This window comes from Fragaria vesca, linkage group LG5 (genome assembly GCF_000184155.1).
Source record: "Fragaria vesca subsp. vesca linkage group LG5, FraVesHawaii_1.0, whole genome shotgun sequence".
Lineage (NCBI taxonomy): Eukaryota > Viridiplantae > Streptophyta > Magnoliopsida > Rosales > Rosaceae > Fragaria > Fragaria vesca.
The window spans coordinates 8,421,961-8,437,213 of record NC_020495.1 but is presented as its reverse complement, the minus strand read 5'-3'; the positions used below and the strand labels follow the sequence as shown (position 1 = coordinate 8,437,213).

The 15,253-nt window shown below is 37.3% G+C and overlaps 5 protein-coding genes across 5 annotated transcripts in view; 3 read left to right on the top strand and 2 right to left on the bottom strand.

Annotated features, from left to right (window-relative positions):
* LOC101313213 (ABC transporter A family member 7-like) overlaps positions 1 to 937 on the top strand; it is a 7,303-nt gene extending 6,366 nt beyond the window's left edge. The window contains exons 17-18 of the mRNA XM_004299339.1: positions 179 to 267; positions 386 to 937. Coding sequence (XP_004299387.1) covers positions 179 to 267; positions 386 to 685 — 389 coding nt within the window. The 3' untranslated portion in view covers positions 686 to 937. The remainder of the gene's footprint in view (positions 1 to 178; positions 268 to 385) is intronic.
* A 1,218-nt stretch (positions 938 to 2,155) lies between these two features.
* On the top strand, positions 2,156 to 7,317 carry LOC101312935 (ABC transporter A family member 12-like). Its single transcript, XM_004301112.1, has 18 exons — positions 2,156 to 2,233; positions 2,328 to 2,679; positions 2,806 to 2,888; positions 3,023 to 3,203; positions 3,319 to 3,438; positions 3,563 to 3,702; positions 3,829 to 3,984; positions 4,094 to 4,256; positions 4,345 to 4,470; positions 4,572 to 4,655; positions 4,817 to 5,163; positions 5,312 to 5,515; positions 5,643 to 5,752; positions 5,858 to 5,942; positions 6,027 to 6,155; positions 6,285 to 6,390; positions 6,503 to 6,591; positions 6,994 to 7,317. The coding sequence occupies exons 1-18, from the start codon at positions 2,156 to 2,158 to the stop codon at positions 7,315 to 7,317; spliced, it is 2,877 nt and encodes a 958-aa protein (XP_004301160.1).
* Positions 7,318 to 7,701: 384 nt separating this feature from the next.
* On the top strand, positions 7,702 to 9,473 carry LOC101312927 (aldose 1-epimerase-like). Its single transcript, XM_004299338.1, has 5 exons — positions 7,702 to 7,965; positions 8,060 to 8,109; positions 8,262 to 8,388; positions 8,555 to 8,653; positions 8,757 to 9,473. Exons 1-5 carry the CDS (start codon positions 7,719 to 7,721, stop codon positions 9,374 to 9,376), a joined length of 1,143 nt encoding a protein of 380 aa, XP_004299386.1. The 5' UTR covers positions 7,702 to 7,718; the 3' UTR covers positions 9,377 to 9,473.
* A 356-nt stretch (positions 9,474 to 9,829) lies between these two features.
* LOC101312641 (RING-H2 finger protein ATL54-like) lies at positions 9,830 to 10,429 on the bottom strand. Its single transcript, XM_004301111.1, has one exon. It carries the CDS (start codon positions 10,427 to 10,429, stop codon positions 9,830 to 9,832), a length of 600 nt encoding a protein of 199 aa, XP_004301159.1.
* Positions 10,430 to 12,173: 1,744 nt separating this feature from the next.
* Positions 12,174 to 14,573, bottom strand: LOC101312634 (vacuolar protein sorting-associated protein 29-like). Its single transcript, XM_004299337.1, has 4 exons — positions 14,440 to 14,573; positions 14,114 to 14,293; positions 13,391 to 13,528; positions 12,174 to 12,766 (listed from the first exon to the last, which is right to left on the bottom strand). The coding sequence occupies exons 2-4, from the start codon at positions 14,243 to 14,245 to the stop codon at positions 12,464 to 12,466; spliced, it is 573 nt and encodes a 190-aa protein (XP_004299385.1). The 5' UTR covers positions 14,246 to 14,293; positions 14,440 to 14,573; the 3' UTR covers positions 12,174 to 12,463.
* Positions 14,574 to 15,253: the final 680 nt, after the last annotated feature.

Here is a 15,253-nt window from a genome sequence, read left to right as displayed (position 1 = left end):
ACTACTACTAACTACTACTCTCTCTCTCTCTCTCTCTCTCTCTCTCTCTCTCTCTCTCTCTCTCACACACACACACACACACAGACAATTGTAGCGAGGCCAGTCAAATGACAGGATAATGATATATTTTGTCTCTTTAGCTCACTTACAAAGCTTGTAATCCTTGTATACGTACCAGCGCACTCCATGGAAGAGGCAGAAGTTCTATGTGATCGTTTAGGAGTTTTCGTAGATGGTAGCTTGCAGTGCATAGGAAACCCAAAAGAGGTTCGGTCAATTAGTGCCATAACATCTCGATATACTGTACTGTCATAGATCATATTGGTATCTGTGTTTCTAGTCAATTTCTAAACGTATCACTTGTTACTACAATGACATATTACAGCTGAAAGCTAGATATGGAGGATCTTATGTGTTTACAATGACGACATCTTCAAATCACGAGGAAGAGGTGGAGAACATAGTGCGGAGTCTCTCCCCAAATGCTAATAAGATATACCATCTCTCCGGAACCCAGAAGTTTGAGTTGCCAAAACAAGAAGTCTACATTGCAGATGTATTCCAAGCCGTGGAGAATGCAAAGAGCAAGTTCACAGTTTTCGCATGGGGTCTAGCTGACACTACCTTGGAGGATGTTTTCATCAAGGTCGCACTTGGGGCTCAAGCGTCCAATGTCTTAGAATAATTGCCATAATTTAGTGAGCGCCTACCTCATATATTTTCTATGTCAATAATCTATCTTATATCTGGAACTATACATAACTATACATCTCTATTCCTTCTATAGCTGATATAAAATAGGTATGTACTCGTTGTAAAGAATCTCTCCTATTGTTATATAGAACAAGTCAAAGAAGCATTCATAGTACCTTGTTTTTGTTATGTTCATCAAGGAAGTCTTCATCAAGGGAAGCTGACACGTAATAAGGTTTCAGATACTTCAAGTTCATTTTGGTTCTCTGTCCAAATACTTATGCTTCATTTGTTCCTATTGGGGCAAATTTTTTAGTAAAAAGCATAATTTACTAATTTAGTATATGGTATTTACCAAATTTGGCTGTGATCCACTGCTACCAGACAAATGAGTCTGTGATCGAATAATGTAAGGATTGTAAGCCAGTAACAGCACCATTCCAGAAAGCCAGAAAGCAGTGATGTGAAATTAAAGGCATCATATCATAGTGATCATTTAGCCGTCCATATATATATATGATTTTTTTCCTTATAATGAACAAAGGATTTTTCATTGTGATGGTAACCCAACAAATCGGGCTTTACCTCTCGAGACTTGCTTAATTTAGCAACAAAAGAATGCAGGTCATATTAAAGCGAGGGTATAGTCTCCTTAGGGATGGCAATGGGTAGGGTAGGGTACGGGGATCAAAATACCGTACCCATACCTTTTTACATTTTTCATCCCCGTACCCGTCCCCGTACCCGTAATTAGATAATGGAGATTCCCCGTACCCGTACCCTTTGGGGATTACGTTTCCATACCCGTACCCGTACCCGTTAACAATTATGTATTAAATTAAATTTTTTTTTTTAAATACGAAATACAATTATATAAAAGTATGAAATTAAAATCAAATACCAAAATAAATAAGTTTCATACTTCAATCCAATAAAAATAAATACAAGTCTTGGTTAAAACATAACAATACCGGTAAATTTCATTAAGAGAATAAAAATATATAATAAAAAGGAAGGTCCATTAAATGTTTATTAAGAGAATTACAAATTTTTTTACATAAATATTTATTTATAAATTATATATAAATATATATAATAATAAATTATATAATTATATATAATAATATTTTCATCCTTAATGGGTGGGGATGGGGACGAATATCAAAATACCATACCCGCCCCGTACCCGATTTAAGAATCCGAATACTAAGGATCCCCATCCCCGTTACCCGTTTATACCCGTATATCTTCCCCGTTAGGGTCGAATACCCGTGGGTACCCTACCCGCTGGGGATTATTGCCATCCCTAAGTCTCCTGTGTCTTTTTCTGTTTTTTTTTGTTTTTCACAATACAGCTTCTTCTTTCTCTTCTCTTTTGAGACTTGGTTCTGAATCTTTGGTTCAAACTTGGGTTTCTTGGGTATCAAATTAAAGGATTTCCCTTCGTTTCGAAGATTGAGTAATGGCGGATTTTGTTGGTAGCCAAGCTAATTTCTGGGTCCAATCCAATGCTTTGCTCAGAAAGAACTTAACCTTTCAGGTCTCTAGCTCTTTGTAATTTTTATGCTATATATGGTGGTGAAATCATCATGTTCATGAGTATTGTATATCTGAGAATTTCATTTTTCATGTAGAAACGAAGACTGTGCGCCAACATTACAATCATTCTAATACCAGCTTTCTTCTGCACTTTATGTGCCCTTATCCAATATGGAACAGAGACCTATTATGTGAAAAAGAGCGTTGATTATTGCAAGAAAGGGCCATCGCCATATGAAATTACATCAACTTTTCCCCTACAGTGTCCAATCCCTTCTCCTATAGAATGGCCTCCCTTGTTACAAGTACCACAACCTTATGCTCGTGCTGTCCGAAGTGATATCTTTCCCTGGACGGACTTGCCCGATGAGTCATGCATGAAGAACGAAAACTTTGGCTGTCCTGTCACCACGCTCATCACCGGGAATAACCAGACATTAGCACAAGGTAGCAATTCCCGCTCTGGATAGGAACTGATATACGTATCTGGCGTGTTAGCTATCTGTAGTAGTTAGCGTATTATGAATAAAAATCCTTCACTAATTTGCCTTACTTTATCCTATGGGAATGTAGGATTGGGTGATAACATGTTCCCGGCTGGTGGTTTCCCTAAAAATTCCACCAACAGCATTACCGATTGGGCAGAAGTTGTCATGGTATGTTGTCATTTCTCTTCGATCTCCTATATTTTTTTTTCTTTTCTATTTGGTACGTACTTATATGTACTGCATGTATACAGTAAATACTGATTATTATGAGCTATTTTATTTTATTCTGAATATCTGTATAGGGTACCACTTCAAGAGTCGATGACAAAACAAGCCTTCATCGAGATTTTGCTATCACTGACGATATTGTTGCACAAGACCAGCTCTATATTCTGCAGGAACAATGTGATAATAATGAAGACTCTAATATAAATAGAAATAGCACAAAACTACAAGTAGCATCAAAGCTCACATTTGAAACAGGTAAGAACTATTAAGGTCTTGCTTTTGTTGTAGTATTTTCTCCAGCTATAACGTACCTTCAATTAAGTATTTTTATGCAAATTACCTGACGAATATTTTGTTCTGAATCATGTAGATATTGAATGTCTCCCATATCTAATATTGTGGCGTAATAGTTCTTCTGAAATAAACGATGAACTGTTCAAAGGTGACGCCGGGGGGAATAAAAAGAACAAAGCTAATGGAATACTTACAGGTTAACTAATTAATCTAGCTGATTTACACACCCGCACTCCATTGCTGTCTCACAATAATCATATATATAAACTAACTGTCATCATGTAGGGCAATATATACTAACAGTTGAAGTTTTCTTGCAGCGTTAGATATCTCAAACTCGGATGAAAATTCTTTTAATGTGAACATATGGTACAATTCAACAGTAAGCAATAGGGATTTCTTGCAATCAATAACCACCAATCCGGAAGTGATCAAACGAGTTCCACGCTTGGTTAATATGGTATTCAAGTGTACAATACCAAATGCGTATTTTGGTTAATTTCTTAAGAAATACTGCATATATATGCAGTGATCAATGTTCACCTATTCGATCAGTACTACTAGTTCTAACAAGTGTAATTCACAGGTATCAAACGCGTACCTTCAGTTTCTTACAGGAGCTAAGACGATTCGGTTCGACTTTGTTAAAGAAATGCCCAAGGGTTTTACCTCAGACATTCCCGATTTGGGGGCATTTATCGGTCCAGTGTTGTTTACATGGGTTGTTTTACAGTTGTTCCCGGTAAGATTAATAATGTTGATGATACAGACACATGTGTGTGTGTGTGTGTGTGTGTGCGTGTAATAAACCTTGATAATACGATACTGAGATAGATATGTTGTTCTTGTAGGTAGTGTTAGCGAATCTGGTTTATGAGAAACAAGAAAGACTGAGAGTGATGATGAAGATGCATGGCCTTGGTGATGGACCTTATTGGATGATCTCATATTCTTATTTTCTTACAATATATATGTCCTACATTATATGTTTTGTTGGATTTGGTTCAATCTTAGGTAGGTAAATTATGCCGAAGAATTTTTCTTGCTTGTGATATATTTTTCTCTGGTTGAAGTTAATCTGCATGTATGTTTTCTACGGCAGGGTTAAGCTTCTTCTACAGACATGACTACTCCCTCCAATTTATCTTTTACTTCTTTGTTATAAACTTGCAAATAGCGCTGGCTTTTCTTCTGTCGTCAATGTTCTCGCACACTAGGAGTGCTACAGGTATGATATTAGAATTGACTATTGGCTACTCTATTTATTGGAACATTCTGCATCTCTATTTCGTGCTTATGCTTAAATCGAAATCATATTTATGGCCACAGTTGTAGCTTACGTTTACGTTTTCGGAAGCGGGCTTCTGGGAAGCTTTTTCTTCCAGGATCTACTCATGGATGTTCACATGCCTAGTAAGTGAAGATTAATAGTAGTTCTAAAAGTTGATGAAGTATTTGAACACTTCTGTGTAGTTTATAATACTACTGTACACTTTGATTATTATTATAAACGAATGATGAGCATGATATATAGACTATTGAACTTAGTTTGCGTTAATATTGAACTCATGCAGAAGGGTGGATCATTTTTCTAGAGTTGTATCCTGGCTTCTCTCTCTACAGAGGCTTATTCGAGTTTATGCAATATGCCACCGATGGGAAAATCATGAAGACTAGTGGTATGCGTTGGGGGAATTTGAATGATAGCGTAAATGGTATGAAAGATGTCCTGGCCATCATGGCAATAGAGTGGGCTGTGCTGCTGCTTCTTGCATTTTACATAGATCAAGTTGTAACTTGGGGAAAATCTCCTTTATTCTTCTTGCGAAGAAAGAAAGCACCGGCTCTCCAAATCCCTAGTATGGAGAGGCTTGGATCTAAAGGGTATGGTGACATGGAGAAACCTGATGTCGCTCAGGAGGCAAGTACTAAACCTTCTTGTTCTTTCTTTCTTTTTATAAGTTAGGAGGTTTTGAAAAGCGATATAATTTATTTAGGTTTAGGGTTTATGCACGATCGATGGATTTAAAATTTTAGTACTAACTGGTTGCTTGCTGTATTTCCTTCAGAAGGAAAAGGTTGACAAGCTGTTGGAAGAAGCAAAATATACAAGTCATGTTGTGATATGTGACAACATAAAGAAGGTGTATCCAGGAAGAGATGGAAACCCTGAGAAATTTGCAGTGAGAGGGTTGTCTCTTGCTTTGCCTCAAGGCGAATGCTTTGGTATGCTTGGTCCTAGTGGTGCAGGAAAGACCTCTTTTATTGAAATGGTACTATTCCTATGCATGATCCTGTGTGTGTGTGTGTGTGTGTGTGTGTGTGTGTGTTTCTGTATTATATCAGTCATCAGTGTTTTCCTCTAGGTAATTAGTTTTCATATGATATATTTTTGGACAGATGATTGGTCTGATAAAGCCAACCACTGGCACAGCCTATGTTCAGGGGTTGGACCTTGTAACTCAGATGAATGAAATATATGCCTGCATTGGTGTTTGTCCACAACACGAGTAAGGAAAACTGATTCTCGTTAAGATCTTCATGGTTCCCTTAGATAGTAAATTCGATCTAATGAGTTTTGGATGCTTTCTTTCTGGAAAATTATATATATTTAGCCTACTATGGGCAACCCTAACAGGAAGAGAGCATCTACTATTTTATGGGAGACTTAAGAACCTTAAAGGTTCCGACTTAACCAAAGTAAGTCCAATACTTTGAGATTATGTGTGCATGTAGATGCTGTTGATTTGTTTGCTGAATAATCTAGATTCGTCTGTGATGAAGGCAGTGGAAGATTCTTTGAAGAATCTGAATCTATTTAACGGCGGGGTTTCTGACAAACGAGCAGGGCAATACAGTGGAGGTATGAAGAGAAGGCTTAGCGTCGCCATTTCACTCATAGGGAATCCCATAGTAAGTGCTTCTTCATCTTTCACATATCGATTTAATCAAGCAAAGCTACTTGTTAATTTCATTTTTACTGCTAATTAACGTTATACTGTTTTAGTTAATTGTTCATTTGTCCAATCCATACATATGTAGGCTATTTACATGGATGAACCCAGTACCGGACTTGATCCAGCTTCAAGAAACACTCTATGGAATGTTATAAAGCTTGCTAAGCAAAGCCGAGTCATCATACTCACCAGTCTCTTTCTCCCTCTCTCCCTCTCTCTATCTCTCCTTAATTTACCTGATTTAATTACCTCCTTAACTAATTAACTCACTCAATGCTGTGATAATCTGCAAATGATATCCAGCGCATTCCATGGAAGAGGCAGAGTTCTTGTGTGATCGAATAGGAATTTTCGTAGATGGAAGAATGCAGTGCTTAGGAAATCCAAAAGAGGTACGCTTTTGATCATTATTAGGTCTTTTAATTACAAGACAAGAACACAGTAAAACACGACAAGACATTGTCAAGACTAGTGGTACATGTATATCATACAAACATTTTACAACAAATTAAACCAAAATTACAATTTAATCGAACCAAATTTATGACATTGTCAACAAAGTAACAACATTCATTTTACACATTTATAAATAAATAATTGAACAAAGTTATCAACAACAATTTGTTCATAAATTTGTAAAAATATTGTTAGTGGAGTAACTACCTTTAGTAAAACTAAAATTACTCAAAAAGTAACTTTTTTTTACCACGGTGACTGTCATATTTGTAAATATAGATATCACGTACCTAAGTATGTTTTCATTGTGGTAATGTCATTGCCATATTATAACGCAGTTGAAGGGCAGATATGGAGGATCATACGTGTTCACAATCACAACAGATTCATGTCATGACCAAGAAGTAGAGAGCCTGATACACGGACTCGCCCCGAATGCCATCAGGGTATACCATCTCGCCGGAACACAAAAATTCGAGTTCCCTAAAAGTGACGTCAGAATTGCAGATGTTTTCCAAACAGTTGAGCATGTAAAGAAGATATTCACAGTCTATGCTTGGGGCCTGGCAGATACTACTCTAGAGGATGTCTTTATTAAGGTTGCAAGTGCACCCAAAAGACTTGCATCTAACGTCTTAAGTAGAGAAAATTTGGTCGAATAATACAAGCAGAGGCATGGTTTTGTACATATAAATTGCTCATAGTAATAGTAATAGGACAATGGTATTTATTTATTTCCAGAATTTAAAAGAGAAAAGAACTCCATATAAGGTTGTTTATCTTCAACCCTTTAAAAGTGGAAATAAGAAGAGTGTTCTATTGAAAGCAGCTCATTGCATCCTACTCAGAATGGTCGATCGAATCCGTTAGGAATAGTTACACAGAAATCTGAGAGATCTAATTCCATAATTCAATTTTGAATATTTTTAATCAGTAACTCTTTATCTTTCCAACGAACATATACGTGTATCCTTATCCACAACAAATTAAAGCCTTCAAATCTGTCGGTTATCTTATCAGTTCACATCTAGATATCATCTACATCGATCTACTCTATATATGTATGCATTGTCATTCAGGCCTTGCCTTCTGTTTGGTGCAGTGTTTGTTGCTAACTAGTTCACCTAAGATGAATAATAAGATATCTTTGTATTGGTGTTTTCTTTTCCTGCTGCCTTTGATCTTGAATTTTTCTGAGGCAAATGATGAAAAGGTGGGAGATATTTATGAATTGAAGAAGGGAAATATCTCTGTGAAGCTGACAAATTATGGTGCAACTGTGCTCTCTGTTGTTCTCCCTGATAAGAATGGTTTGTCATTCATATATATTTTCAAGTTCTCTATATTCCTCAACAATTGCATTTTAGGTTCATTGTATAATTTATTTCCTCTTATTATTTTCAGGGAAATTAGATGACGTTGTTCTTGGGTTCGAAGCCCTCAAAGATTACACTGTAAGTTTACAAATCTTCTAATTTATTGTAATAAAGGTGTTGGCCTTTACTTCATGAGTGACTCGCACTGGACGTACTAGTATATACTTCTTTACAATATATTGATTTTGAAGACCTAATCTCGCCTAATCCTTTGCTTCAAATTATTTCAGAATGATTCTGTCTACTTTGGGGCCACCGTTGGGCGTGTTGCTAACAGAATTGGTAGAGCTGAATTCACTTTGAATGGAAACCACTATAAGTTGGTTGCTAATGATCATGGAAAGAACACTCTCCATGGTACATAGCTTCATTTTTTTGTGATCTTATTCGTAATTCTGATATTCTTTCTGAACCATGCATTGATGCATATATAACTTTTATTTGATAAACCATGCATTGATGCATATATAACTTTTATTTGATAAACAAAAGGGATCTGATTACATAAGTATATGTATCTCAGGTGGCTCTAAAGGGTTCAGTGATGTTCTATGGACAGTGAAGCGTCACATTGAAGACAGTCACATAACATTCACCTATGATAGTCGGGATGGTGAAGAAGGTGCATGATTTAGGGTTTAGAGATAGGGATTGGTTATGAATTATATTATGAATTCATGATATTTTTAAGAAAACTAACATGATAATTCTGCTGAATAATGCAGGCTTCCCTGGTGATCTTTCAGTCTCAGTAACATACATGTTTGTTGGACATGACGTACTAGCTATTAAAATGGAAGCCAAAGCTCTCACCAAGGTCACACCAGTAAACCTAGCCCACCACACGTACTGGAATCTCCGCGGCCACAACAGCGGTGACATCCTCTCACACAAAATCCACATTTTCGGTTCCAACATCACTCCAGTCAATGATGAACTCATCCCCACTGGTGACATTGCCCCGGTTAAAGGAACGGCATATGATTTCCTTGAGCCCCGAGAGATTGGTAGCAGGATCAATGAGCTGCCTGATGGTTATGACATCAACTACATAATGGACCCTTCCAGCCCTGACCACTTGAGGAAGGCTGCAGTGCTGCATGACAGTGTTTCGGGGCGAAAAATGGAGCTGTGGACTAACCAGCCAGGGCTGCAATTCTACACTAGTAACATGCTAAATGATGTGAAAGGGAAAGGTGGATTTGTGTATAAAAAGTATGCCGCAGTGTGCTTGGAGACGCAGGGTTTCCCAGATTCCGTGAATCATCCAAATTTCCCTTCACAAATTTTGAATCCAGGAGACACTTATATGCATTCTATGGTCTATAGGTTCACAGCTAACTAGAGATGCATACATGTTTTTTGATCCGTTTGTGAGAACTACCCCCCTTTATGTAGCTATTAAATAAAATTTAGCTCAGTTAAATGTTTCAGAATTCGTGAATTTTTAATATTGAAATCAAATTGCAATTTTAATTTTCTCATTTTTCTGTTACTCACCAAATTAACTGGCTGGTTCAACAAATTAGGTGGAAAATGGTTATCATAAAAGGATGTCTGATACCTCAAGATGGCTAAGGTTTGGTACCAAACTCTTCCATATATCTTATATCACATACCAGAAACAGAAAGAGAAATAAAGTAAAATTGTGAACAGAACAGTAACTAACGGAAATTGTATTAGAACTATACGGCCGGTACAGATTTTAGCTTGAAAGACTGATTACATTTTTCATCATTCTGCAGAAAAAATTCTAAATTTCTAATAATGACACTCAAAAAAATGAAAAGAGAGATGTCATGCGTATGCGGCAGGCATCTCAAATCGACACAATGGGCAAAGATTGCTCTTCTCCAGCCAAGTCACTATGCAACTTTCGTGAAACACATGTGAGCAAGGCAAGCATGTGGCTTCATCCCCTACTGGAATCTCATCCAAACACACCACGCATTGCTCTTCGCAGCCTTCAATTGTCTTCGACTCAAGCATCTCTTCTATTGCTGACTTACTGGTGGAGACAAACCTTATCTCATGGACGGGAAATTCAGGTATCCGGTCCTGATCAGATACTACTCTAAGAGACACTACCATCGGAATAATCTTGAGGTACATGTTACTAGGATCATTAGCTATGTGGTGAGCATCAGTAAAAATCTTTTGGATCATTGATGGCTGAACATGATAGGGAACCCCCACCCGAGAAAGCATGATGGAGATTACATACCCGGATTCCCTAATATCTGTCAAAAGATGGCACTGCACATTGAACTGTCCATAGCGCCCACTTCCATCAACGGAAGCAAAAATCTCAATCGAGAACTCCGGTTCTTCTGAGGAAGTGTTGTATAATTGGTCGATTTCTGGACTTTCTGGTTGCCATACATCACAACTCGCCATCTTAAACAAAGCAAGTATAGAAAAACTGTAAGGATACACAGTGTAATAAGAGGAAAGCTTATAGGGACTTATGGAGCTGCCAGTGCCTAGTATTTATAATTACTGTGTTTTCATTATTAGGTTCGGACTTGTATTGCATCATTGCTTGCAACTCTTTTCATTTAGTGACCAGCGGGTTCATTTTGAATTGTGATTCCCAAATCCTGTTTGGTTATGGAGATGAGTGACTTCAAAGTTAAGGATAACTCGAGCGCTTATGCAACTTAGCTTTTTATTTTCCATTCTCACTCGTATAAGAAAAAGTTTCCTGATTGATGTAGGAGAAAGGTAAAGCAATGTACAAAGTTCGTACTTCTTTTCCTGATGAAACAAAATTCCGAAACACATTAGGAGTCCAAATCTTCACGTTGTAATTCCAAATTAGAATTGAATTATAATCACAAGTCCATGACCATTGATCACTGAAAATCAAAGAAACCACATTGATGAAAGGCATGCATCACTTGGTATATCTGGCTAGCAAAGAAGCAATTGATGATAAGACCATACTAGGACATACTAAGTTACTAATCAAAGCATTGTAAACAAAAACATCACCAATGCCTTCAAACACATTCAAGCTGAAATCAGGCAAACAACACTCGAACACATTGTCACTAATTATCATCACCGTAGCACTGCCAACTGCTAGAGCCTGAAATGGGAAATTGTGTTGAGCATATGCAGCAACGATGCATGGCAATCCAAATAACCAAGTCTTGGCTTTTCATCGAACACTAGCCACCTTTGCGATTGCTTGAAAAGGTGTTAGGCTTATTGATGGTGGCCGGTTTGAGAGACATATGGCATGAAGAGTTCCTCAACTCTTAATCTCTTAAAACGGTTTAGGCAACTTAAGTTTTCATTCTCTATTACTAGCCTTTCTGCACGTGCGATGCGCGTGCGAAAGAGCTGCGCTCACGCATGCGTTTCGTTTTGTTTTCGTTCTAAATCTTTTTATTTTGTAAACGAAATCCATAAATATGTAAGATTGATGAACAAAAAAAATCAAAATAATAATGTAGAAAATGCAAAAATAAATTCATTTGCACTTTGTTTTTTTTTTTTAAAAGAATATTCACATAGAACAACTAACTAAGAAAAAAAAATAACCTAAACAAAGACAGTATTACCACTTTTCATTGTTGTCATGAATCGGTCATATTGTCAGTGATAAACCAAGACACAATTGCCCCTTTGGTTACCTGGATGTACATTTCTTTGCACAAATATATGACTTGAACATGTCGATCTTACTTTCATGATCGGACTTCATTACGTTGGGTAGCATGCTTGTGAAAGTCATGGTGCCTACATCCATGTTACATTTAAGTACCTGTCGTTTTACCCTATCTCATACTTCTCAAATTCTCATTTTGTAATGGATTAGTTTTTCATTGCCCTCGTACCAGTTAAGGTTTGTGCAAATTTGATCTACTATGCAAGGGTAATCTATATTTTGAATCAAGATTAGCCGGAGTATTATCAGCTAATCATGTTGATCAAAACCATAAAAAAAGAGCGATGTCTTATTGCAAGGGTAATCAATATTTTGAATCAGGATAGGGCGGAGGCTTATCGACTAATCATATTGATCAGAAACCATCAAAATGAGATGTGTCTTATTGAAAGACCTAAAACTTATAACACAACAGTTAAACAAAAAGGTACAAAATATGGTCTCAATAGTGGCTCTTTTAAAGCTAAATCATAATGGTGTATTGATGCCCTGTTCTATTTCCCAGAGTTTCGATAAACAGGATAGTTGCTTTGTGAAAGAGATCTGCCATACAAATAACCAAGTCATTAACACATATTAGTGAGTCGAGCATTATCAGAAGTGAATCAAATCCACAGAAAGCTAGAACCTGAGTCGATCTCTATAAGCCAGAAAATTGCCCATTAATACAAAGATAATGGGATCGCATACATCACTAACAGAAAGGAGTGAGGAATCCTGGAGTCTATAGCAAATCCAACAGATAAAATTTGTGTTCAATGAGCGGAGTGAGTAGCAGTTGTCTTCTTGAAATCAATCTTGTCAACCTTAACCTCCCCATCAATGAGTTCATAAACATAGACAACCACACGAAGGCCATCAATGTCCATGAGGACAAAGCTTGGATTGACATCATAGGTGATGCTGCTATAGGCTCCGCTGGCAGACCCAGGGTTTATAACAACACCCCCTTCATGCTTGTAGGCTGTGAACTGATGGGTGTGACCTGTGACAAGGATATCTACATCTAACTGCCTTTGAAGCATGGCTAGAGAATCTAGGTCCCCCCATGGAATAACCTACACAGCACCAAAACCCATTACAGCCTAATTCTCACAGGGTGAATTAAGAAGAGATTTAAGGGCAAAGCAGATCCTTTTCTAATGATCCTTTTCTAATAAAAAAGAAATGGAAACTACACTGCATCAATTTCATTGCACATGACAGTTTGGAACGACTTCAATCCATAATTGCTCCAATTAGGGAAGCCACAAAAGGAAACAGTATGTGGTAGCCCGTAGCTGACCTATACTGCATCTGGAGCTAAATTTCTGTGTTTCTACTCTTTAAAGAAAACTTCTTTTGATCCAATTTACAAATAGAGCAAGCAAAGTTTTGATCTCTTCAAAATGATAGAACATCAAGAAACAGAACTCTGTTTCAAATTATAGGCACCATGGGATGAGCGGTATCTTAAAAACACATATGATATGATTGAAGTGACAAATCGAGCTTATATTCTAATAGGGAAATGTGTCCTGTGTGGAAGACACAGGTGTAAGGATTAGGTCATTCTCAGTCAGGGAAAGCGAAATAATGTTCCGTCTGAAACCAAATCCAATTTCTTCCGATACTAAAACCTACATAGTGCAATTCTATAGGACAGAGCGTAAAATAAAAGAAGAGACAGAAGGAAATCAAACCTGATGGCCATGGCATAGTCCCAACTTAAATTGACCGATAGTCAGTGTTTTGGTCTCTGGATATCTTGTCTCTTCATCGTACTCACCTCGAGCAATATGCAAGTCGGGACAAAGAGTCTTCAAGTAGTCATGAACTTCCTGCAATTCATAACAAGTTTCTCAGCAACAAACATACCCCGAGTACTGTTACAACAATGAAAACATAAAAACATTGGTAGCCACAAAGATATTACACTGCTTGTAAAGTGTCCAAGATAAACAGATACAAATCTATGCTCAATTCACCCATCTCTTAGATTAACAGCTTTTAGAGTAAATGTACAAAACAACCAAATGGTTGTGCGCAGTCTAGCAACACCCATAAGATATAAAGGGAGTTGAAACTGACTCAGTGAAATAAGAACCAACCTTGTTGCATTCATATCAAACCAAATACATGGATGCATGAACACTCATATACTCCTCTCAAGTCTTGACTGATTGAAACCGGTTTGAGGGAAATTACTCCGAATACAAGTCTTTACAGCCATATGCACATAATGTTAATAACAAACACACCAAGGAATACCAATTCTCTCTTTGTGGGCAACGAAACAGCTTAAAACTCAGCAAAAACCAACTCAAACATGCACAAAACTCGGAAAAAGCGAAGACCCAAACCCAACAAAGCAAAACTGGTTGAAACCAAACAAGAAACCAAAAAAAGATAAGAAAGATACATACTTTGATACAGAGATTCCCAGTGCAAATGATATGCTGGATCTTGCCAGGAACAAGCATGGACTTGAACTTTGCAGGCAGATCAGGTGCCCTGTGGGGTATGTGCAAATCCCCCAAGGCCAAAACCAACACCATTTTCACTCCCTCAAACCCCAAATAACCTGAGAACCCAATTCACAAAATCTGCATAGGAAAAAACCAAGAAAAAGATTAAACCTCTCAACCCAACAGTTAGGATTAAAAATCAAACAAAACCCGCAATTCTATTTAGTACTCAGTGATTATGTAAAGATTGAGTGATTGATAAGAAAAGGGTCTGAGATCGTTACCAGACTTGGTTGATCTTCAAGAGCTTATGAAATTGTACAACTCCTTTTGCTTCGTTGTTGTTGACGAGGCTCTGAAACTTTTGTTTTGTTTTTTGTGAGCAATTGTTATTTGTCAACGTGTTCCGGAGCGACGTCGTTTACGTGCCGGATCCGGAGCTTGACAAGGGAATTGGCCCCAATGGACCAGGGTATCAGGGTGAATGCTTAAGTACCCAATAGGCCCATATTCAACCCGAATTCATACGTACGAATTGGGGGGTTTTTCTTTATATTCCCTGACCATGAAATCCCTATTATCAGATCATGATTTGAAAGTCATGTTATGGTTCACGAAGTTATCTTACTCATACAGGTCTGATCACACGGAAGACAATTTTAATTAGGTATATTTTTAGTCACTTGTCCCTCACAGTCCCATTATAATTACCTCTTAGGTAAGCATACCTATACAAAAGTATATTATATATATATATAGGATTTTTTTCAACTGCGGACGTCCGCACCAATGGTTCGGTGCGGATTTTCATTTTTTCACCACTTTTCGATCGAATTTTCTCATCTCCACCGTTTAGTATCTAAATAATATTATGTAGATCATCTCTGAAAAATTTCAGCCAATTTGGTAATCATTAAGGCCCTCAAACTCGAAAAACAAATGGATGGACTGAATTCTATCCGGTTCATGTTTATACCAGAAAAACACAATTTTTAGGGCCTTAACGATTACTAAATTGGCTGAAATTTTGCAGAGATGATTTACACAATATTATTTAGATACTAGACGGTGGAAATGAGGAAATTCGATCGAAAAGTG